This window comes from Trachurus trachurus (assembly GCF_905171665.1).
Source record: "Trachurus trachurus genome assembly, chromosome: 1".
In the NCBI taxonomy this organism is placed as follows: Eukaryota; Metazoa; Chordata; class Actinopteri; order Carangiformes; family Carangidae; genus Trachurus; species Trachurus trachurus.
The window spans coordinates 269,808-294,275 of NC_139891.1; the positions used below are offsets into that span (position 1 = coordinate 269,808).

Genomic DNA, 24,468 nt, shown 5'->3' on the forward strand with positions numbered 1-24,468 from the left:
GTGTGTGTGTGTGTGCGCGCGCACACATATTTTGTACTTGTACCAACTGCAGGTGCTGTGTCATTGTATCAACATGTGAGTCACTCCCAGTGAGAAGATGTATTTGATTCATTTAACAACACTAATAAAGATCACGGTGCTCAGCTAAAGATGATCCACCAGTTATAATCATGGTCTGAGGACACCAAAGCCACATGGGGTTAGGTCATAGCAAAACTCTGTTTATGGTGTACAGATTTCTAAATCCCCCTTTTATTGTCATATTAATCCTCTTTTGCTCTCTTTTTTATTTATTTCTGGACTGAATTATGACAAATAAAAAAAAGAAAGAAGCAAAGCTGCTTAACTTCCGTATTACCCACTTTACAAAGACACATGTAACCAGCCTGAAGTCCTGAGATATATTTTCAGTGTCCTGAAAACACACACACACACACACACACACACACACACACACACACACACACACACACACACACACACACACACACACACACACACACACACACACACACACACACACACACACACACACACAATCTTCCTTAATCAGAACACCACTCAGACAGGATGTTGTTTTATAACTGCGTTCAGTGAATAAACACCGTGCATGTGTATGTCTGAGTTTGTTTTTCCTGCACACTAATTGTTCCCACATTGCAGCAGCATCTTGATCAGACAAAGCTTAATTCATCACTCTGAATGCTCCTCGAAACTGGACCGCTGCCTCGCTGCGGCCCAGGACCAACAGCTCCAAGGGAGCAACACACCTGGGACAAGATCACTAATTATTCTCTCATGCTTGAGTGTATGATAAGTGGAATCAAGAGAAAATATTCTCTGATTGTACTGATCAGTTTACACCAGTGTTTTTCAGCCACCCCACAGAAATGTCTAGTATTTGATACTTTTTTCTTTAAAAACTAATTATTATTATTTTAAAATAATGATTAAAAACACGACACACAATCTTAAACAACTGTATTCTATACTTTCACTTTCTTGAATATAAATCAAGTTCAAATGAAATGCAGCATCTTGATTGATGGCCGTGACCGCGGGGGTCGCCAGAAATTTGTGATGTCAAAATGGGGTCACGAGCCAAAAAAGGTTGGGAACCACTGTTTTACACACACACAAAAAAATTGGATAGGAAAATTATTGTTTATTTGTCTGTGTGTGTGGATGTGTGTGTATGTGTGGTCGAACCTTTGCTCTTGTGGAAGTATCTGCTAATAAAAGTATTATTAAATTTGTGTGTTAAGACTTTCGAAACATTGGGAAAAGCCAGATAAAACAGACTTTTAATGTGTTGCTTGCACCGGGCCTGAGAGGCTAAGCAGATATTAATTTATGACTAACATAGATTTATGGCTGCCGACCACAATGCTCGATTAACGACAAGATTTTATTATTCAGATGTATCATTTTTAGAGGTTCAGGCAGAGGTTACAAGTTCCCCTGAGTCTCTTCTGACTCTGCATTTCCATCTCCATCTCTTCACTGCAGGTCCACAAGGTCTCTAATACACTTTTGCAAGCAAAGGAGTTGATCTATGGAACACTTTACCCACTCACCTGAAACTGGAGACTGATACAAACTCTTTTAACAGAGGGCTAAAAGCAAAACAACAATGCCCACATGTATAAATATGGACTTTTTCATTGTTACTATTATTACTGTTACGATCATGATTTCTGTTTGCTTCATCTCCTGTTGCTGATCTTGTGCTCTGTGTTTTTAGATTAGCATTTTGCTGTTGTGATGTTGTGTCATGCATTTTGTTTTATCTCATACTGTTGATAATATGCTGTGTGTTTTTAGAATAGCCGCCTATGGACTGGTGTTGAAAATGAGCACATGTGCTAAAATCACCCAAGCAAAGCATCTGGTCTGTCCACTGGAACAGTCTGATGTCCATATCAAATGAAATAAACATACATACATACATACATACATACATACATACATACATACATACATACATACATACATACATACATACATACATACATACATACATACATAAATACAATACAAAATATTCTCCGCTCACTTTCACAACTGTTCACACAATCATTCACTACTGCCCATTTACTTCCCTTCCACCATCAAATGAACACCACATGGCGATTTCCAAGTGTGCTCACACAAGTTGAGTTACTGTATCTGGAGGTCAAGACCGCAGCTGTTTGGGTCTGATCAGACTGCACTTGATTTTGTTTGGACAGAACATGAAAGAGAAGGGAAGTGTGTGAGTGCGTCTGAGTCTGTGGACATGATTGGATTTCCTTGATTCATTTAGTTTTGCTTTGACCTCATGAGAGAGTTTGTGGTCTTTTTTAATTTACCCCGTGCAGTCAGACGAGCCAGCAAACAAGACAGGAGACCCACAGTGGAGGGCCGGCCGGGCGGCAGCATGTTGAACCATGGTTTTGCATTTGACCCGTTAGCTGAGGATGCTGGTCTCTCTGCCATTTCACAAAGGCCTATTTTGTCAGGAACAAATCATCTCCACAACTTGACATATGATCATAAAGATGGTGAACACCCCCATTGAATCAAAAACCTCTTGTTCATAACAAGGTATCTGGAAAACTAACAGCTTTAGTGGATGAATCTGGCTGCTCTTGGTGACTTCCTGGACCTTCCATCTACATGACTGCCTCTAGCTTTTCATCTATTAATCTATTTGAGCAGATATCCACAAAAACACACCCAAACGTCTTCAGAAGAGGAACTTATTTTGTTTCTGATGGTAACTCCCCTCAGACACCACAGCCAGGCCAACATGTTCTGCAGACTGCTTGCATAACATCTCAGAAACTGACTGGCACATTTCCAGAACATTGCATATTCTTTCTGATATTTTCTTTTCATTGATAACTCAGATATTTTTTTTTTATCGAAGCACAAGATAAACTTCTGTTTTCATTTCCTTCCTTACAGGATGCTGGGTTTATGCACCTGCAAAAGAAAAGCTACAAGTGAAAGTGTTTTTCTAAACTGCTGAGGACACATGTTTACAACCAAGTTCATTACTCTCCTTTATTTAGAGAATGAGTTGTGTAATAAACTCTTGCAGTGCTGTGCTGAAAAACAGCAGCTGGAACCTAAACTGTGCTGACTGCTGGTTTGCTTAACTACCAGGCAGGTGACTATACTCCAAAATTGTGCTGGAGGTGCCAAGCCATCACTGACTGAAAAGCTGGAAAGAAAAGTGGACACTGTCTTAATGCTGCCATCTAGTGGCCACAGACCAAGAGTCAGGATAGAAATCCATCACAGAAAAACAGTCCAGTTAACTCTGGATTAAAAAAAACTGATCATAAAACAAAGTTAAAACCTGCAGTAGAAACATAAGCATGTCCTTCGTTAAGGAGTCACATACACTGTGTATGTTCATACTAATCAGTAACTTTAATTTTTACATTTCAGTCAGGCACCTGCAGTGAATAGCAGAAAGAATGTGTATCCACCCAACACCAGCATTTTTCATTTGTTCCAGTATTTAAGTGGAAACTTAAAGTGTGTCTACAAGCACATCACAAAATACAATTTGGATTTAGGGTTTGAACAATAATGTCAATATTACACACCCAGAAGACCCTGTAAATGAGGACCTGCCTGGATACAACCATTGTAGGAGGCAGTGAGACAAATTTACTGTGCATGAAGCTTTATCTTCACTATGAGGCAACATCTTTGGGTTTTTATTAAAAGACAAAACAATCTAAATGTAATGGAGAGAAAATAAGAAATGATGCTTTTGGTTGCCCATCAGTGTTGAATCATCTTCCACCAGGCTGTACAAAAGGTGCTTTTCATCACCACTACATGTTCACTATAGCTGCTTTATTGGTCCATTAAGTGCAATAGTTGTAATATTTGCTGCGGATATGGCTGGCATTAATCAAATAGACCAATGTACTAATCTAAAAAAGCCTGAACGAATTAAAGTTGGTTGATGTTAGCTAAACAATACAGCAAATTCATTGACGTGCCCAGAAATACGGTGCTAAGATGCAAAAGTTAACTGTGTATAAGATTGGCGAGTAGACAATGAGCAGAACATTTTATTTTTTGTTTTGCACAATTATGTGAAAACAAAAAGAAAAGGGCAACATGCTATAGTTTAAGCACCCAAGAGATGTGAGCTCTTAGATACTGTTACCATGGCTTCAGTCCTTCATTAGCATGTTTGCTGATTAGCCTCTTCACAGTCATCTTCAGGAAAGACAAGGTGGTGCTTTTTGTTGTTGCAAATTAGCCCTAAACACTGCTAGTTCAAGCTAGGCTGATGGTATTTAAATCATATTCTAAATAATCTATCAAACATAGTGAAATGTTGAACACACTGTAATGAGGTAACAAATGAATGACTCCAATAAATCGCATGAACACCATCAATTATAATGCAAACACCATTCATTTATTGGTAGAATATTTCCTCATACTGTATAGGTATCATTCTATTAAATACATATGTACTACGCCTGTGTGTATCTATAGGCAGGCATTTCACATTCAAGTCCAGGTTCAGTGCAGTGATGACCAAACATCATGTCTCATCACAGACTCTGTTGGTGAACGAGGAACTGCTGCTCAAATACATCCGTTTGTAATCTGTAATCATTGCACTTTCTTTATATTAATCTCTCATTTACCCCTCCCTCCTCCTTTATTTGTTCTCTTCATTCCACCATTGTATGCCCACACCATAAATAGCCACAAATGCCTTTTTAATTCACTAAGGTAGAATCTCTGTGGAGGAGGGACAGAGCGGCCTCCCTGAGGTCTACCTCAACGGCGCCAATATGAACCAGCCAGGAATGCATTGTGGGGTCAGCTGTAGAGACAGGCACGCGGGTCTGATAGGGTACAATCAGTGATCAGTTTAGGTCTAGATTGAGACAGTAAGGTCTAGTTTAGGCTGGTTTAGTCCAGTTTTGAATCCACCTGAATCCCGTTGGAGCTATAATTGCCATAGGGGACAAATAACTTAGGGCCAGATGCTTATGGAGCTTAGGAGGTAACAAGGCAATGCAAAATAGATATCATTATGTAAGAAGGAACGCCTGAGTCAATTAGTTCTTGTACAGTGCTGTCTGTTTTCTTGAATCTCACAGTAACACACACTTGTGAGCCGTATCCAGTGATTCAATTGTGCCAAAGAAGCTCAAGATACTATTTGACTCATGAGAAAACAGAAGATTTATTTGAGGAACTCCTCTTAGGTGCTCGGCAGAGTAGAATTGTTTGTAGCCTCAGGAGGGGAAGGCGAGGGTGGGGTTGATTGGGGGGGCGGGAGAGGGGCATTCATGCTTTAGTCGGTGAAGCAGCAGCGGTGAGGATCCTGGTGAACGTTGATGGACAATCAAAGTGTGTGGCTTCATTCCAGTCTTCTAAAGGAACAGTTGTGTCTCTGTGGTCAAAGGGTGCTCGGGGGGGGGGGGGGGGGGGGTCATCACTGCTGATGGGGGGGGAAAAGGCATCGAAGGGACTGTTGAGATACACCCTGTTAGTCTGGTGGTGTGTGTGCATGCTTGTGTCTGTGCATAATGTTTGTGTCTGTGCACCCTGAAGTGCGCCTGAGTGCATGTTTGACTTGTCTGTGTGTGCGTGAGTTAGCTTTTCTTCAAGAGTTCAGGTTATATAGCAGCTGGTGTGTCTTCAGACAGACACAGATACATCCAAGTCCACGGTTTCATCCACTTCAAAGTGGTGCACAATGACATCAGACCAGGATCCGGTTCAGGCTCATTTAAAACAAGTCTCAGTTGTAGTCAGCATAGATTGATCCGAAAAGAGTCTGTTCTCCCGTCATCTCCCCCTCCGCAGACCGGAGTTTGGAGGGTGCGGGGGTCTCAGAGGAAGGGGTTGTGGCTGTGTGTCTGTGTCTGTGACTGAGTGCGGGCCGCCGGTCGTGGAGAAAGAGGGAGCAGGGGTTGGGGGAGGTTGGAGGGAAGGTCCAGGAGTCCGGCAGGAGGCTGTGTGAGAGAGGAGGGGAGGATGGGAGGCTGGTGGGACAGGGGGAGAGGCAGGGACGGGCTGTAGGAGAGCATGTGAGGGGGCAGCGGGGAGGTGGAGGATGGTCTCATTTGATTGAGGGTGAGGCGAGGCTGGTCGCAGTGGAAGGGGTTGGTGGGAGACGGAGCACTCAGACCTGAGGATTAAAAAAGAAGAAAAAAATAATCTTTTTTATTTATTTTTAAAGGCACATTGTGTAAGAATTACTCCCATCTCACGTTGTGGTTGTATATCACAAGCAACTCAATCGTATTTTTCATGCTGCATTCACCTGAAATTGGGCAGACGGCAGACGGCAGACGGACGACAGCCGCTGCACGTAACGGCATAAACAAGCCTCTATGTAAACAAGTGGTCCGTCAGCACGAGGCAAAACAATACACCTGACAATATGTTGTCATGGCGATGTGGTATTGTTTACCTGACCCACATTTTACCGGCTTTCTCTGGACTTCTGTGACTAAAATGACATCTGGTTTGTTACCGACGGCCGTCTGCCCGACTGCAGGTGAATGCAGCATCAGTGTAACGCTCCATTCCTCCTCACTGCGTTACCACGGTGACTTTTCACAGACGCCACCTCCACCTGAGCCGACAGCTCCGGTGTCTCCGCTGAGTTTCCGTGGTTTCCTACCGTCACGCTGCCACTGAACGTAAAAACATGGAGACACCACATGGCAGCAGCACCGAGCTTACCCGCTCCATGGAGATATGAATGATATGAACGGCTCATTCAGAGCTGAAAGGAACACTTCACTTTGTTGATGGGGGGGATTACTGATTAATGAAAAACAGACTTTTGAACCAAATAATCGATTTTCGTGAATAGATAACAGGAGAAGTTACACAATGTACCTTTAGTAAATCAGTGACATTTCTACACCAGGTGAGTTATTGAATAATTTGTTACCTGAGAGGAAGGGGTTATTGTGCGTCTTGCTGGGAGGATTGGAGGTTATCAGAGCGTCTAAATTGACCAGCGAGGCCCCCGTGGCTCCCAGGAAGGTCTCTGGGGTCCGACACACACGTGTAGGTGGAGCGCTGAGTGGAGGGGCCAGCCGGGACAGGTCGAACATCTCTGGACTGGCAGACTCTCGTCCGTTTACCTGGGGTTTCGCAGGAGGCTCGGCGCCGAACGGATCCGGTTTGGAATCCGCTGCGTAAAACGGGTCAGAGTCCTGCTTCACCCCAAACAGCTCTGCATCTGCATCAGGGAGAGAGAAAAGCATTTAATGGTACGCCAACATTTAATTTTTTTTCATGTCTTGCCTCACTCCCGAGTCCATGACCAGATACACCATCCTTTGGACTGTGTGTGCAGTAACAAGGGAGATACGGGCAGAGCTGGTGCACCGCTAATTAGCTTAGCTCAAACACTGGAAGTGTATAGGTAGTGTTAGCCTGCCTCCACCTAAAGTCATCAGAGAAACTCTTCAGCAACTCTAAATGGACCGATCTTCGTCTCAGAGCTGACAAAACTCTCCGGTAAGGCATCTTGAGCGGTCAAATGCCGGTAACGGGACGAGATCGGTCAAAACGGAGGGTTCAAGCAAAGACGGTTTATTTTGGTTCAAGCTAGCTACATCGAGGGTAGGTTAGCTTCCTATTTCAAAGTAAAAGCACAAATTCTATCGTCATGGTTTTCTGTATGTAAAGGGCAACGGGTGTTTTATTTTGTGAAAGTAACCGGAAGTGCGTTGGTCACAACAGCTAGCTTGAGTAGCGCCAAATTCGTCCGAATAAAATTGTAAACAGCCGGTATTTAGACAAATTAACGACACACTGCTGATCTAAACGGCTTCTTTCTCACCTAAATATGTTTGAAATGTTGATAAAGTGATTTATTTACAGAGTTTAGAGCTAAAATTAAATCGGCTTCTGACTGCTGATTTCGGCTCACGTAGGAGGCAGGCTAACACTACCTATACACTTCCAGCATTTGAGCTAAGCTACGTAATTAGTGGTGCGGCAACTCTGCCCGCATCTCCCTTGTTACTGCACGCACAGTTGAAAGGATGGTGTCTATCTGCTGGTCATGGACTCGGGAGTGAGGCAAGACACACACAAAAAAATGTTGGTGTACCCCTTTAAACCAGGGACGTCGAACGGCGTGCGGGCCAAAACCCGGCCCACAGGGGGTCCAATCTGGCCCACGGTATTTTGTCGGAAGTTTGCCAAGTGTGAAAATCACATATAAGCCAGAAGAGGCATAACATTGTTGAAATTGCAAGTATTTTTCTCAAGACATTTAAGGTTGCTCATAACATGTTTTGTAAAAGGAGTAAAACAAAGGGAATATTTAGAGTTCTCCTTATTTACAGGTTATTATGCTATTATTTAACTGGCCCGACCCACTTGAGATCAAATGCGCTCTATGTGGCCCCTGAACTAAAATTAGTTTGACAGCCTTGGTTTAAACAGAGATGTGAAGGAAAGGGCTCTTTCTGTGGCTGCTTCGGTGTTCTTCGTCTTCGAACTTGCACTACAAAATCACCAAATCAACAAAAACAAACCCAGAGGAATAAACAGGAGGCCGTACAGACTGACAGAGAACGCACTGACTGAACTGCTCGGTGATGTCATCCTGCGTCATCAGCGCATCATCAGGACCCATGTGGGGAAAATCCAAGTCTGGTGACTAAAGGCAGTTTATGCATCACATTAATGCCCTTTAATGTGAATAATTATTCCGTGGTGTCATTAAGAGCTTACGAAGATAGAACTGATTGTGGGCTTCATTGGGCTGCAAATCAAATCAGATATCACAAATAACAACCACAAACACGTAGATAGAGGAGGAAAAAGAAACATTTTGTGCAGTGAGGGATTACTGTGGGATTTCAATGTCAGGCAGTTTGTGTGTGTGTGTGAGGGCGGGGTGGGGGTGGGGGTGGGTTTGGGTTTATGCCTTTATTTGGCAGCTGCAGCGAAGTTAAACAGGAAATGTGGTGAGAGAGTATAGAGGGACGACAGGCAGCAAAACTTGAGGCTGTCGATCGACCAGAGAAAATCCCTGCACTTACATGATGTTAAACGTAACTATTGCCATGGTTATCCAATAATTTCCATGAATATAATACATAACGTGTGCTTATTAGCAGCTGAGCTTTCAAGATCGAGATCTATAATGACATGTCTACGATCAAAACGTCCTGTGGGTAATCTGTTCACATTCACATCACAGATATGAACCACAGCAGAAGCCCCAAGAAAACAAAGGGAAACATATCTGTAGCACCACAACACTTCATTTATAGTTGAAATATGCCTGCTCAGTATATAAGACTCGCACCTTTAATGAAACTGAGTCTGCTAAACCGAATTGCCCCTTGGGGATAAATAAAGTTGTCTGAACTGAACTGAACTGAACTGAACCACCTCCACTGAGCGACTACATTAAGCAGAAGGTAAATACTAACCATTCTACGAGGGCTATCACAAGAGGGGATTGTGCAATACCATTAAGACGCACCACTTTTAGTCAGTCAGTACTGTCAGTCAAAGGCAGTCGCATTTGGAACAGTTTACCACTAACAATACAAGAATGCCATACATACACCACTTTCAAAACAAAAATTGCACTCACTTCTAATTTTAACGGATTTACTGCACTTAAAGCAGAAGTGAGTGATCCGGTCGTTTTGGCTAATGCTGCGTTCCAGGCAGGCTTTTGAAATCGTAAATTACAGCTTCAAGTCACAACTTACGACTTTGTAGCGTTCCAGGCAACCCACTCGTGTTTTTCCGACCTGTTTTACCGGTGAAAGTCACTATAACGGCCACTCGTAACTTCCGACCGGTGAACTCGTACCAGATCGAACTGGTACCACTTCACGGTCGGAAAAATACGAGTTTCCTTGAACACACCATAACAGTCCTCGTCGCTACGTCACCACATTCACGGCGTTCCTTGGCTGCACACACAGCCCTGCATGCCGTTCTCTCTCCTCATTGGATAAAAACTGTAGGATACGATAAATGTTTTCTCTTCGGCTCAGAGCAGAGCAGAGGGACTGACAGACCCGTGTTTCAGTCCAAACACTCTATGTAAGTGATTGCTGTCGGAAGATATAACTATTTAAGACTTATATTAACACAAATATATCACTCACTTCTGCTTTAACATACTGTACTTTACAGTGTAAAGCATTGCCACTATAGCACTTTATTCTACCTCTTTGTCTCTGTGTTTTGTTTTGTATGTCAGGTTTTTGTTTTATTGCCTGTTTTGAATGTTTGTTAGAACTTCTTTGTACCTCTGATCCCTGTGCTTTGCTCTGTCGAGTTCTTATTGTACTGTCTGTTTTACTTCATCTGTCAATATTGTGTCTGATTCTATGTCTGTCTTGTTTACCTGTGTCTTGTCTCATTGTAATGAAATCTTTTCTGTGTAAACGGCCAGAAAATTTGCAATTTGCTAACTCCGGTACATTTACATTGGACTTTTTCTTTTCTCTTTTCCTTAAAAAGAGAAAAGAGCTGATGTAATTAATGTACATTGTCCTTTTTAAATAAATAAATAAAATTAAATGTATAGTATGATGTCAAAAATGTCACCTCTTTGTAGCTCCTGTGATTTGGATATTCCACTAGGCCATACTGTGATTTAAATGATATTTTCATTTATTGTTCAGTCCCAATGAGCAGTCTGTGTTAGCTTGCTCAATCTACATTGGGCTTCAGCTGACTGAGCTTTCACTTCATCAAACTCAACACGTTGAGGTTCTCTCTCACTCGCTGTTTGCTGGTGTTTGAAGGGAGCTTAAAAATTACATTCTTTTTATGTTATGCTGTGTATAAAATTCATATACTGTAAACTGACCTGGCTTTTTCCTTTTCTTTTTTCTTTTTCTTTTCACTGGCTGCGACCATGTGGCCAAGTAAATCAACCTGTTTTATTTCAAAATTTTTAAAAGGGATAGTTCACCCAAAATGGAAATTTCACTCATTATCTACTCCCCCTCATGTGGACTAAGGGCTGGGAGAAGTTTCAGAGTCCTCCGTGGCTTCTCTGAGTTACAGGGGGTCTCGGCCTAGCAGTGCATGTCCATATAACGGTTGCAAATGGATACCAACTGTCTTCGTAACAAAAAGACACACCAAAAAACATCGTTCGTCAAACCGGGAAGAGGAGCTTCGAGAAGCTTCCGCTACAATCAAGCTTGAAAAATAGACTTATTTAAATTTTTTCGGGACAATTTTGCATTTCGGGGCTTCAATACAAGACGGACATTACATACGAGCAGCATGGAGGTATTTGTATGTTTTTTGGTGTGTCTTTTTGTTACGAAGACAGTTGGTATCCATTTGTAACCGTTATATGGACATGCACTGCTAGGCCGAGACCCCCTGTAACTCAGAGAAGCCACGGAGGACTCTGAAACTTCTCCCAGCCCTTAGTCCACATGAGGGGGAGGAGATAATGAGTGAAATTTCAATTTTGGGTGAACTATCCCTTTAAGTAGAGAAAAGATAAAACCTGTTTGTGTTTATTGTTACGTAAAAAGTAAAGTTTCATATAAGTAGTATCAGTACAGTTGTAGTATATTGTCCTAATGTCTTTTGTCAGTGTCCATCCCCAGTATGTTATGATACTACATAGCGACACAGTGGGTGGCTACATTAGGCCTTACAATACTGTGAACTTACTGTACATTGCTATATTGTACAGTATGTAGGCTACTATTAGTTTGCCTGCTGTTCAGGGGCCAGTGCTAAAAGTACAGCACCTCTGGCTATGTGTCGTCTTGTACTACAGTACAGTACAGTACCTGTGGGACTTGCAGGTTGTGGGGAGGACACTTGAGGAATGTCCTGTTTAGGCTTTTCCTCTTCCTGTGCAGCAAACGGATCTGTCCCATCACCTGTGTAAGAAATTGAAATGAATGAAAACGGTCTAATCACAGGCATAGAGAGTACAATCATAGTATCTATCATAGTTATGCAGATGACACAGATATATCTTGCACTGTCTCCAGATGACTGCAGTCCAATAGAGTCATTATGTCACTGTTTAGAGCAATTCAAAAATTGGATGAATCAAAATTTCCTTCAGTTAAATCAAGAAAAAAATGAGGTCATTGTTTTTGGAAATAAAGAGAAGAGGGTTGCTGTCAGTAAACACCTTGAGTCACTGTCTTTAGAAACTAAAGACCAAGTCCGAAACCTCGGCGTGCTGATAGACTCAGATCTGACCTTCAACAGCCATATCAAATCAGTCACCAAATCAGCCTTTTATCAACTTAAGAACATATCCAGAATGAAGGGTTTTATGTCCCAAACTGATCAGGAGAAGCTGGTTCATGCTTTTATCTCCAGTAGACTAGACTACTGTAACGGTCTTCTGACTGGTCTCCCCCAAAAAAGCATCAAACAGCTGCAGCTCATTCAGAACGCTGCAGCTCGAGTTTTAACCAGAACAAAGAGATCAGATCACATCACCCCGGTTCTTAAGACCTTACATTGGCTCCCAGTCAGCTACAGAATAGATTTTAAAGTTCTGCTACTGGTTTACAAATCACTGAATGGTTTAGGTCCAGAATACATGAATGACATGTTAGTAGAGTATAAACCCAGTAGAGCTCTGAGATCTACTGACTCAGGTCAAATAGTGGAGCTCAGAGTTCAAACCAGACATGGTGAAGCAGCATTTAGCTGTTATGCTGCACACAAGTGGAACAAACTACCAGCAGAACTGAGATCAGCCCCAACTGTAAACACTTTTAAATCCAGGTTAAAAACATTTCTCTTTTCACATGCTTATAGCTGAGCTCTTTTAAGAACTTTAAACTTTATCTATTTTCTTTTATTTTACTTTTACTTTTATTTGCTCTTGCTTTTAACTCTGTTTTTTGTGTTTATTTTTTATTCTGTTTTATGCTTCTCTTTTTTTTTTTTTTTTTTTAATGTTTTGTCTTTATGTAAAGCACATTGAGTTGCCTTGGTATGAAATGCGCTATATAAATAAAGATGCCTTGCCTTGCCTTACAATGCCTGCGTTTTTTGGGCAAACAGTGAAAACCACCATCAGTACATCATATGTGCATTCTTGAGAGGAGCTCATCAGACTGGCCAGTGTATCTGAAAGTTACCATACCTCTGTCTGTTGGGCTGTCCCACGCGTCATTGACAGGACTGGGTGAGACGGGTGCTGCTTCCCAGGGGTCTGTGCACGAGTTGGCACAGGGGGCCCAAGGATTGGATGCATCGGAGGAGGGGGGAGGGGCTGACCAAGGACTCCCAATCACAGGAGTGCTGGAGTGAACTGCTGTGAAGATTAAAAAAAAAAAAAAACCGCTATTGTGAGGCATTTAAATCACAAGAACTCACAGAATAAGGGAAAACACAAAGATGGGATTAGCCTGAAGTGTGTGTGGATGTGTTGGTGTGTGTGCGAGGAGCCACCCACCCACCTACAGAGTCCCAGGGGTCGGTGGTGATGTCAGCGGCGGGCTGAGCTGAGTTCCACGGGTCACTAGGAGGAGGAGGTGCGGGCTCAGAGGAAGGGCCAAATATGTCCACCAGGTCCAACATGGCTGACTACAGAGGAAGCAAAAGGTCTAACAATCAAACATTAACATTAACTCTTATTTGCTCCCAGGTTTGAATGAGTCACAGGATCTCTGAGCACCAGGAGACTCTTGACAAGAGCCAGAAGGAATACATGTTAAACCTTAACCCTGCTGAGCTCTGTGGAAGCAGAGAATGCAACGTGTCACAGTGTGGCTGGATTCTAAACGTGAAAAACCCTTCTTATACATTCAAACCTTATGCTGCGTTTAAGACAACTCGGAAGTTGAAAAAAAACGAGCTCCGAGTTGTAAAAAATGATTTGAATGGCGTCAAACTCGGAAATTACAGGTGGGAAACTCGGGTATCATATCAGAGCTCCGAATTTCCGACTTGTACGTCATGACAACATAAAAACATGGCAGTCCTCGTCTTAAACGGTTAGAATTTAGACATTTTAAGTTATTTGTTGAGGTTTGAATGCATATTTTTGTGTATTATTGCAGTAGCCTATATGAAATACGTTTATATTAAGCTGTGATTGTTGTATGGTGTGAAATTGTGGTCCTTGTATGTGACGGAAATAAGGTTTAACTGTTATCTAGGCTGTAACATTATATGTGCACTAATCTGCGGCGTCTCCTCTCCTCCAAAATAAACATCATTTACTGCTGCATTTATTTTTCGTATTCAGCTATGAGCCACAATATGCCAAACTTCCTTCAGGTATCCATGAGTTCCTGCAGCGTGAACGCAATGATGTCGGAAGTCGGAAATTTCTGAGCTGGGAATTCCGACCTCTGAGTTGTTATGAACGCAGCATCAGTTAAGTAAAGAAGCTAAAACTGAATTACAGCATTTCCTGGTGTAAATCTCGGTGAATCAAGCAGAATTAGAAACTATGCTCAATTGTTTTCTTGGCACTGTTTCAGCTAAAACTTTATCACAGTCTTAAGAAAACCATCAGTCTCTGAATGTGTTGCATTAGAATTTTTCAGACACACTTATTAAGGATGAGTTTCATTCATGGGCTAAGAAAATGCTCATACCTCTCCACTCAAAAAGAAAAAGTAAAGTCTGGATCATTTTCTCAAAATCAAAAAAAAAAAGATGTTTTGGTGACGAGTGGTTATGAAGAACAGCGGTAATTTATTCCCAGTGCGTGCGTTTGTCTATTTGGTTGTGTGTAGTGCATGTGATGACAAATCATTTCCACAAGTAATTTGCTCATGTCTTGTCGTCTTCTGAAGTTGCAGTGCAGAACTCATTTAAAAAAAACACACAAAAAAAAAAAATGTTGTTTGCTTAGAGCGTGAATATCTACTGGTGCTTCTGTGTAATTACCACTCAACTTTTGAGATCATTCCTTGGTCTGTTTGTGGAGCCCAATAAACATCCTGTATCAGAAAGCCATTGATGTCATACTGTTGGCAATGTGGTTACATAACAGAGCACAGTGAAAGTCGCCTGAGAACATTCAGCAACGGTGTCGTCGCTTCATGAATTTGTCAGGCTGCATCTGGACTCCTGCTCAGATTCCTCTGCAGGAGTCTGCTCGCAGGGTTAGCATCTCACAACATAGCAGACCCCAGCGCTGCATGTTAAAAGGATAGTTCACCCAAAATTCAAATTTCACTCATTATCTACTCACCCTCATGTCAACTAAGAGCTGTGAGAATTTTCAGAGTCCTCCGTTCCTTCTCTGAGTTACGGGGGGGGGGGGGGTTGTCAATGGATACCAACTTTCTTCATCCAAAAAGACACACCAAAAAACATCCAAATACCTCCATACTGCTCGTCTGTAATGTCCCTCTTGTATTGAAGCCCCGACATGAGAAATTGTTCTGAAAATAATTAAATAAGTCTATATTTTAAGCTTGTTTGTAGCGGAAGCTCCCAGTGTCTCAGTTCACTGCTCTTCCTGTGTGAGATTTGCACTGACCGGTGGAACAATTTCTCATGTCGGGGCTTCAATACAAGAGGGACATTACAGACGAGCAGTATGGAGGTATTTGGATGTTTTTTGGTGTGTCTTTTTGGACGAAGAAAGTTGGTATCCATTGACAACCATTATATGGACAAATACTGCTGCGCGGACCCCCCCGTAACTCAGAGAAGGCACGGAGGACTCTGAAAATTCTCACAGCTCTTAGTCGACATGAAGGTGAGTAGATAATGAGTGGAATTTGAATTTTGGGTGAACTATCCCTTTAAGAAAATGTTGTCTGCTGTTCAGGCTAAAACATCCTGCTCTCTTTGTAACCACACAGTCTCCAGGGGTGTTAACTTTGTGTCAGTGCAGTAAAAAATATTGACATTAAACTGAAACAGCTTAACACTGCAGCAGCCGCTATTGATTGATCGTCAGTGACAAGAAATTTCACAAGAGTCTTTCATAGACAACATGAATCATTTCTTTCACATAATAAATCTGCATCATGATGACATTGACTAGGTATTTGGAAATGTTACACAATAAATCTGCACATATTATTAACAGGCATCTACTGTATGTATCAAACATATTTTAAATACACAAAATCATGATCATTATATAATGTGCACTCTAATGTCATAGGTACACAAAGATACTAGACTTGTCTTCTGTCCCTCCTGCCCCCCCAAACTACACACTATCCATCTACAGGTTCAGTTTTTGTAGCTCTGCATACAGTAGTTTCCACAGATGAGAAGCTCAATACTCCATCACAATCACACAACAGTCCATTCATGGTCCCAATGAGCAATGTGCACATGTGAAACAGTGGAGCATGTTATATCCGGTATTCAAACTTTTGAAATGAGCAATACTTGCATATTCAGAGAGGCAGGTATTTTTATGCCTTTTATCAATGCAATTATGTGCAATTTTTCAAAAATGCATGATGACACATAACATGAACTATGACATGTGTCTCTTATTTCCTGATCCTAATTTCTACATATTTTTCTACGTAGCGCCTGAAAGCACCAGATAATAACGATAAGAGCATAATAAGCCCAATTACAAGGCAAAGGCAACTTTTACATAAGACAGCCTGTGGCTCTGATTGGCTTGTTGACAGGCCAATGAGCACGGGAGCTGGTGCTACAAGATAAGGAGGATGCTTTCGGGGAAATGTCATGCTGAGCTCAAGGTTAGACAAGACGACGTCATTATTATTCAGCCGGCACCTCTCTCTCTCGTCCCGCAGCTCTCTACCGTTTCTCTCCAACTCTCCCTCATTATGCTGATCTGTGGTTTTTTTTTTGGTCTCCTTTTCCTCCCCATCCCACAGTCCACACCATAAACTCCACTGCTCTCTCTCTAAATGCCTGCCAGCTAACCGCCCACAAATGCACCTGCCCACCTCTCCATCCATGCAAAGGCACACTCATGTACCATGCATGCACCCACACACTTATCATACAGCATGCACATACACACACGCACGCACGCACACACTTTTAAACTCACCTCCTGTGTCCCTGACTGGCTCTCTCTCCGGCTCTCATCCAGGGCCTTCTGTAACAGAGACTCGTCTCCTTGGCGACAGCGCTGCTCCTGCAGGGGCGGCATCGTGACATCATCAACATTATTGCCATGAGCGTGGAAGCACACACACACACACACACACACACACACACACACACACACACACACACACACACACACACACACACACACACACACACACAGAAAACAGTCTTCCAAGGCAGCACCAGCAGCTTTTTCTTTGTGCTGTTGAAATATTTAGTTGACAAAGAGCAGAGGCGGGTTAAGGGCAAAACAGAGAGAGAGAGAGAGAGAGAGAGAGAGAGAGTTCAGGGTAAATCTTCCAAAATTACCAAAATGATAATATGTGGGAGAAAAGAAGGATGAAACTGGAAACATCTGTGCGGTCTGACAGATACAACCGTGGTCCTGTGAGGGTGAAACGTGTCCAACGACACACGTGAGGGAGGGAAAAGTTAGAAGTGGAGTCACTAGTTGTCCACAGAGGGACAACTAGTGAAAAGGGATAGTTTAACATTATGGCAAATTGGCCCATTGCCATAATCACTATAGTCATACAGTAGCAGTAGGTTTGTAACCTTCATTTGTCGGTGTAAGCTATTTTTAGAACGGCAGAGCAGAGCAGCAGGCTGCTCAGAGCTACTCTACGGAGGCTAATGGGATTTCTTGGTTTTCCTCATCAAACACACAATCCAACAACTTTTTTTTGCATGAATTTACCTCGAAAACAACTCTGTCTGGTAACGTTCCTTTATTATCTCATAGCGTGGTGAATGTGCAGGTCACAACTTGTCCACGACAGCGTTTTGGAGTTGTTGGATTGTGTATTTGATGAGTTTGATGAGGGAAACCAAGAAATCCCATTAGCCTCCGTAGTGTAGCTCTGAGCAGCTCACGGCTCTGCTCCGCCGTTCTAAAAGCAGCTTGCACCGACAAATAAAGGTAACGAACCTACTGCTATGACTATAGCGATTGTGGCAATGGGCCAATTTGCCAAAATGTTGAACTATTCCTTTAAGAGCCATGTCATCAGATTGACACAACTAGAGGGTTAAAAGCATGCGTTGCAACAAGCAGCTGCAAGGTGTGTTTCTGTATGAGTGTGTGTACCTGCTCATGCTCCCTTTGGCTAAGGCTTAACACAATCTGTAGTTGTGTGTCTTCATCCATCTCTATGGTAACAGGGGTAGGAAGGGCTAGCTAGATGGAGGTGGGCGAATGTTCAGAATGTTTGTCACAAAATTTTCATTACTGGAATCATCGAGAGGATATGAGACACGTGTGGCTCGAAAACAGGATGTTTGTGTTTATGTGTGTGTGAGTGGATTAGAGTGGAGGGGAGAGTAACACTGGCAACTGCATCATAATACGAATGGCTGTGCATGTGTGTGTCGCTTTACTGTACCTTCTGATTCTCCTCCCTGCTCATGGCTAAGGCCAGCTGGAGCTGCAGCTCCTCCTCCCCGCTGGTCTGAGGTCGAGCCTGCTCCAGGTCTGAGGCGGCACGAGGAGACGAGGACGAGGCTGCGGAGGGAACATGTGAGGGAGTTTGAGGGAGGAAGGAGTAAAAGTGTGCAAGGAGAGTCGGCCATATTGATGTGGAGCACAGGAAATGTGTGTGTGTGTGTTTGTGTGGCTGTTTTGAATATTTTTAGGCCTACGCTGCAGTATTGATAATCTATGTGGTTGCTCATCCAGAGTGCTGGGCAACAGTGCAAAATGCATTTCATTAGGGATGTGGTGATAAGCCTGAATACAAGTGTGTGTTTTTAAAGGTACATTGTGTAGGAATTACTCCCATCTAGCGTTGTGGTTGTATATCACAAGCAACTCTATCGTAATTTTTCATGCTGCATTCATGTGAAATTGGGCAGACGGCAGACGGACGACAGCCGCTGCACGTAACGGCATAAACAAGCCTCTATGTAAACAAGTGGTCCGTCAACACAAGGCAAAACAATACACGTGACAATATGTTGTCATGGTGATGTCGTATTGTTTACCTGACCCACGTTTTACCGTCTTACTCTCCACTTCTGTGACTAAAATGACATCTGGTTTGTTACTGACGGCCGTCTGCCCGACTGCAGGTGAATGCAGCATCAGTGTAACGCTCCATTCCTCCTCACTGCGTTACCACGGTGACTTTTCACAGACGCCACCTGGACCTGAGCCGACAGCTCCGGTGTCTCCGCTGAGTTTCCGTGGTTTCCTACCGTCATGCTTACCCGCTCCATGTATCCACCTTTTTCCGAACGTCAAAAACGTAAGCCGGTTTTGCTCTTCCGGTGAAATTTTATGTTTACGTCTCCATGGTTTCGGTAGTCGCGGTAAATGCATGGATTTTTTTTTTTCAATGAAAATCTGTAAAACGCATGGATCATCACACCAGCTTTTAACAATGGATATCACACAAATTGACATCCGTGTTAAAAGCCAGCGTAAATAGATCCATGCGTTCACCGCAACTATGACAACGACTGAAAACCATGGAAACGTAAATGTACAATTCCACAGGAAATGCAAAACCGGCTTCCGGTTTTGACCATAGATGACGTTCGGAAACTTGTGGATAATGATATGAACGGCTCATTCAGAGCTTACCAGAACACTTAGGTTTGTTGATGGGGGGATTACTGATTAATGGAAAACAGACTTTTGAACAACGTAATCGAATAGATAACAGGAGAAGTTACACAATGTCCCTTTAAAGGGATAGTTCACCCAAAATTGAAATTTCACTCATTATCTACTTACCCTCATGTGGACTAAGGGCTGGGAGAAGTTTCAGAGTCCTCCGTGGCTTCTCTGAGTTACAGGGGGTCTCGGCGTAGCAGTGCATGTCCATATAACGGTTGCAAATGGATACCAACTGTCTTCGTAACAAAAAGACACACCAAAAAACATCCAAATACCTCCATGCTGCTGGTCTGTAATGTCCGTCTTGTATTGAAGCTCCTCTTCCCGGTTCGTCAAATTTGGACGAACCAGGGTCTGTCCTCTTCCCAGTTCGTCCAAATTTGACAAACCGGGAAGAGGAGCTTTGAGAAGCTTCCGCTACAAACAAGCTTGAAAAATAGACTTATTTAATTTTTTTCAGGACGATTTCGCATTTCGGGGCGTCAATACAAGACGAACATTACATATGAGCAGCATGGAATTTGCAATTTGATGAGATGAATGAGAAATTCAATTCCGTTGTGAACAATTACCAAGTGGTTTGGAGGTTTGTCCATGTTGTTTTGAGAATGTCATTTCTGTTTCAAGAAATGAGCCAAACCAATGGAGGAAAAACTGTAACATCACTGTAACATATCAATATTAATATCAGCAGAAAAGCACAGATAAAAAATTTAAAAAAAATAAGTCTATTTTTCAAGCTTGTTTGTAGCGGAAGCTCCTCTTCCTGGTTCGTCAAATTTGGACAAACCGGGAAGAGGACCTTACATATATACAAGACGGACATTACATACAAGCAGCATGGAGGTATTTGGATGTTTTTTGGTGTGTCTTTTTGTTACGAAGACAGTTGGTATCCATTTGCAACCGTTATATGGACATGCACTGCTACGCCGAGACCCCCTGTAACTCAGAGAAGCCACGGAGGACTCTGAAACTTCTCCCAGCCCTTAGTCCACATGAGGGGGAGTAGATAATGAGTGAAATTTCAATTTTGGGTGAACTATCCCTTTAACTCCAAACTGGCAACACATAAAATAAGTCATTCAATGCTCAGGCTAAGTTGTGACTTTACTGTTACATAAACCACGATGCTCACAGTTAAAGGAGGACGGTGAGCCTCTGGAGCGGCTGAACTCCTCCCCGTACAGTACAGCCATGCTGGGCTGGCTGGTTCGCCTGCCCGGGTGGTAAGATGGGGGTATGCCTCCATACACCCCCCCACTGCCCCCACTGCCCCCACCGCCCCCACTGCCTCCGCCTCCGCTGCCACCCCCAGCCATCCGCTCCTTGGTCTTCAGGGCCTGACTCCTCTCCTGGCGGAGCCGCTCTTCATCCCGGAGGAGACACACCAGTTGGCGAGCTTTTTCTCTCACATTGGCGCCCTGGTCTCTGCCGTCGCGGTCCACATACTGGAAGTCACGCAATGTCTGAACCACACATGGACAAAACTAGTTTTCACAAATGTTTAAGGATCAGTATGAACATTGTACAGTTTACAGTTGTGTTTAAAAAATGCTGCAAAAGCTCGCTAACTGAATAATCTGATCTCTGGGATTTCTTTCAGAAAAGAAAATTATTTTTAAGGAAATTATAAATTTTGAAAATGTATTTTTCAGTCACCAAAATAATATTTTTGACTATGCAGAGTATGTTGTCTCAAAAATTGAGTACAACTAAAATCAGCAGCAAAAATATCTTTGTTTAACTTTCTGAACTGAATTTATTTTGACTGGTCTGCTGTATTCAGTTTTTAACAGTGTATTGGGTTTGCAGTGACTGAAGTGGTGATTTCTTCCTGTGTGTGTTGCAATATTTGCTGGTTACACTTCAATTCTTCTATGTATAGACCCCAGGAAAAGTAGTGGTTGCCAGGGTAACAACTAATAATGATCCAAGTAGACAATTAACAATAAACCAGCTGTGGTCCTGAAGTGTTCAGATTGCTGAGGTTCCCCTCGTGTTCAAGTCCTGTATACCTGAATGGTGAATGCGTTCTCGCGGCACTGTTGAGCTACTCTCTCTGATCCTGTCTTCAGCAGGTAATCCAACAGAGTCAGGGCCTGGAGGCAGACGCTCGTTATCACACTGATGCCCCAAAATCAGCAGTTTGACACATATATGCTACAAAGTTGTAACAAAGCACGATAAAAAATATATATTTAAAAATGCCTGAATGACAAGAAATGAAAGTGGTGGTCAGCAGTCAGAAGGAAGTCATTAAAGGGATAGTTCAACATTTTGGCAAATTGGCCCATTGCCATAATCCCTATAGTTTTAGCAGTAGGTTCGTTACCTTTAATTGTCGGTGCAAGCTATTTTTAGAACGGCGGAGCAGAGCCGTGAGCTGCTCAGAGCTACGCTACGGAGGCTCATTATGGGATTTCTTGGTTTCCCTCATCAAACTCATCAAATACACAATCCCAAGTTGTGACCTGCACATTCACCACGCTATGAGATAATAACAGAACGTTATGTATTGTACGTGTAAGTGTTTGAATGTGTGATGAGAGTGAGAGAGAGTGTATGTGCTGTTAGTCCCTATTGTGCACTTTATGATTTGGCGCTCCTGTTTCCCTGCTTTTATTAGTGCATTCTGTCAATTTTTTTTAAAAATATTATGGTTATTATGTCCTATTTCAATTAATCTTAATATTGTATCTGTTCCCACTTCCCCCAGGCGGAAATTAGCAATTGTTGCAAGCATCTCTTCTTGTTTTACAAGATTAATGTTTTTTGTGCATTGTCCCTGTTTTAAATAAATAAATTCATTCATTCATTCATTACCAGACAGAGTTGTTTTCAAGGTAAATGCAGAGACTGCTTGTCAAAAAACTGCCCTCGACGGCAACGCACATCAGCGGTTTTGCATGAATTTACCTCGATAAACAACTCTGTCCCGTAACGTTCCGTTGTTATCTCATAGCGTGGTGAATGTGCAGGTCACAACTTGTCCACCAGAGCGTTTTGGAGTTGTTGGATTGTGTATTTGATGAGTTTGATGAGGGAAACCAAGAAATCCCATTAGCCTCCGTTAAAAATAGCTTGCACTGACAATTAAAGGTAATGAACCTACAGTACTGCTAAAACTATAGGGATTATGGCAACGGGCCAATTTGCCAAAAATGTTGAACTATCCCTTTAAGCAGAATGAAAGAGAAACACACAGGCAGAGGGGACCTATGGTTAAAGATCATGGTCTAATCTGAGAGACACTTCATTATCGGAGGTCACCTTGTAGACGTGTCTCCAGTTCTTGCCGCTGTCATTGAGGCGTTTCCACACCATGCCCATGACCTCAGCGAACGCCACCACGTTGAAGGTCAAGTCAGCGATCTCAGACATGAGAGACGAGGACGGGCCCCATGGGTCGTTAGAGGTGGCCTCCCGAACCTACACATCACAAGCAGGGAAACCACAGTGTCTACTTTTCCTCATATTTACTAGAGCACTGGAAAAGAGAGTAACGACACCACCATTGACTCCCGTGGTAAGGGTTTTGCGCCCCGAGTGGCAGGATATGGGTATTGCGCCCAGAAAACCCATTCACTCCAATGTACAGTATGTGTGTTGCCCACTTGCTTGTAAATTGATGAAAACGGCCGTGTTTTTGTTTTTAGGTGTGGTCATATCAAATTATATTTATAATTTGTTTATTACAAAATGTAGATTGAAACATTAATGTAGACAACTGTTTTTTTTTTACTCGCCTATGTGTTAATATTCATCTGTAAAGGATCCACGATGATGCTATTAACGTGGGTGATCGATAAATGTCCTTAAATTATTGAAAATACCACACTGCTCATTCACCAACAATGCAGAGATGTCAGTTCTTGGGCGCTTTTGCAAAACCCATATTCCACCATCAGGAGGCGCTTCCATTGGACCAATGCATGTCGTTACTCTCTTTTCCAGTGTTCTAATATTTACATGACATGATGCATATGGCTACTGTTTATTCTCAGCTTGAGTAACAGGGTCACAAAGAAGTGAAACACAACAAATCAATACAAGGTAAGATCTACAGTATATTATACATTCTCCTCTGAGCATTCTGTATATTCAATACATAACAATACACACTGGACTTCACTGTAAGTCAACACAGTCCCATTCATATTACCTTGATCTCTGCTTCCGAGTAGTTGTGCACAATATTCTTCACCTGTCGACGCAAGGCTGAGGTTGTCATGGTGACAGGTGATGAAGGACGTGGAGGGACAGAAAGCGAAAACAGCGCTCAACAGGTCAGGGGGGTGGGGAAGGGTTGGGGGCGGGGGTGGGGAGGGGTCAAAGGGGAAACGTGGGCTGAAGGAGGAGAGGAGAGGCAGCTAAGGCAGTGAATGCTCCTCTTCTCTGTCAGGAGTTACAGCACGCCCCTGTGTGAAAGAGATGGAGGAAATATGTGAGTATAAATATCACCTTTGAGCAACTTTATGTCTCTCTTTGAAGGTTGATCCGCCTGGACATACATTTGTAAGACCATCAGAGGTTTTCTTTTCTTTTTTTTTTTTTTTAATAGTGCCATATAGTGTAAAGATATACAGTTACTACAGACAAACTACAAGGGTGCAACGTGGGTGACTAACAAATAACAATATCATACCAACAAGACTTCAAATAGGCAAACAGAAAGGAGACAAGAACAAAACAAGACACATATATATACACTGTACATATGATAATAGTAATAAAGTTAGTAAATTTCATAGTAAAATGAAAAAAGAAAAGAAAAGAAAAAAGTATATATA

At 42.5% G+C, this 24,468-nt stretch overlaps 2 protein-coding genes across 2 annotated transcripts in view; one reads left to right on the plus strand and one right to left on the minus strand.

The window, feature by feature from the left end:
• LOC310992379 (GTPase IMAP family member 9-like) overlaps positions 1-24,468 on the plus strand; it is a 113,775-nt gene that overhangs the window by 48,697 nt on the left and 40,610 nt on the right. The gene's annotated exons all lie outside the window — the stretch shown is intronic.
• On the minus strand, positions 5,868-23,909 carry epn3b (epsin 3b; the record flags this gene model as incomplete). The annotated part of the gene is made up of 11 exons (XM_083980384.1): positions 5,868-6,166; positions 6,941-7,234; positions 11,802-11,894; positions 13,127-13,297; positions 13,443-13,569; positions 16,997-17,083; positions 18,441-18,559; positions 20,814-21,144; positions 21,694-21,777; positions 22,949-23,107; positions 23,841-23,909. 11 exons carry the CDS (start codon positions 23,907-23,909, stop codon positions 5,868-5,870), a joined length of 1,833 nt encoding a protein of 610 aa, XP_083836510.1.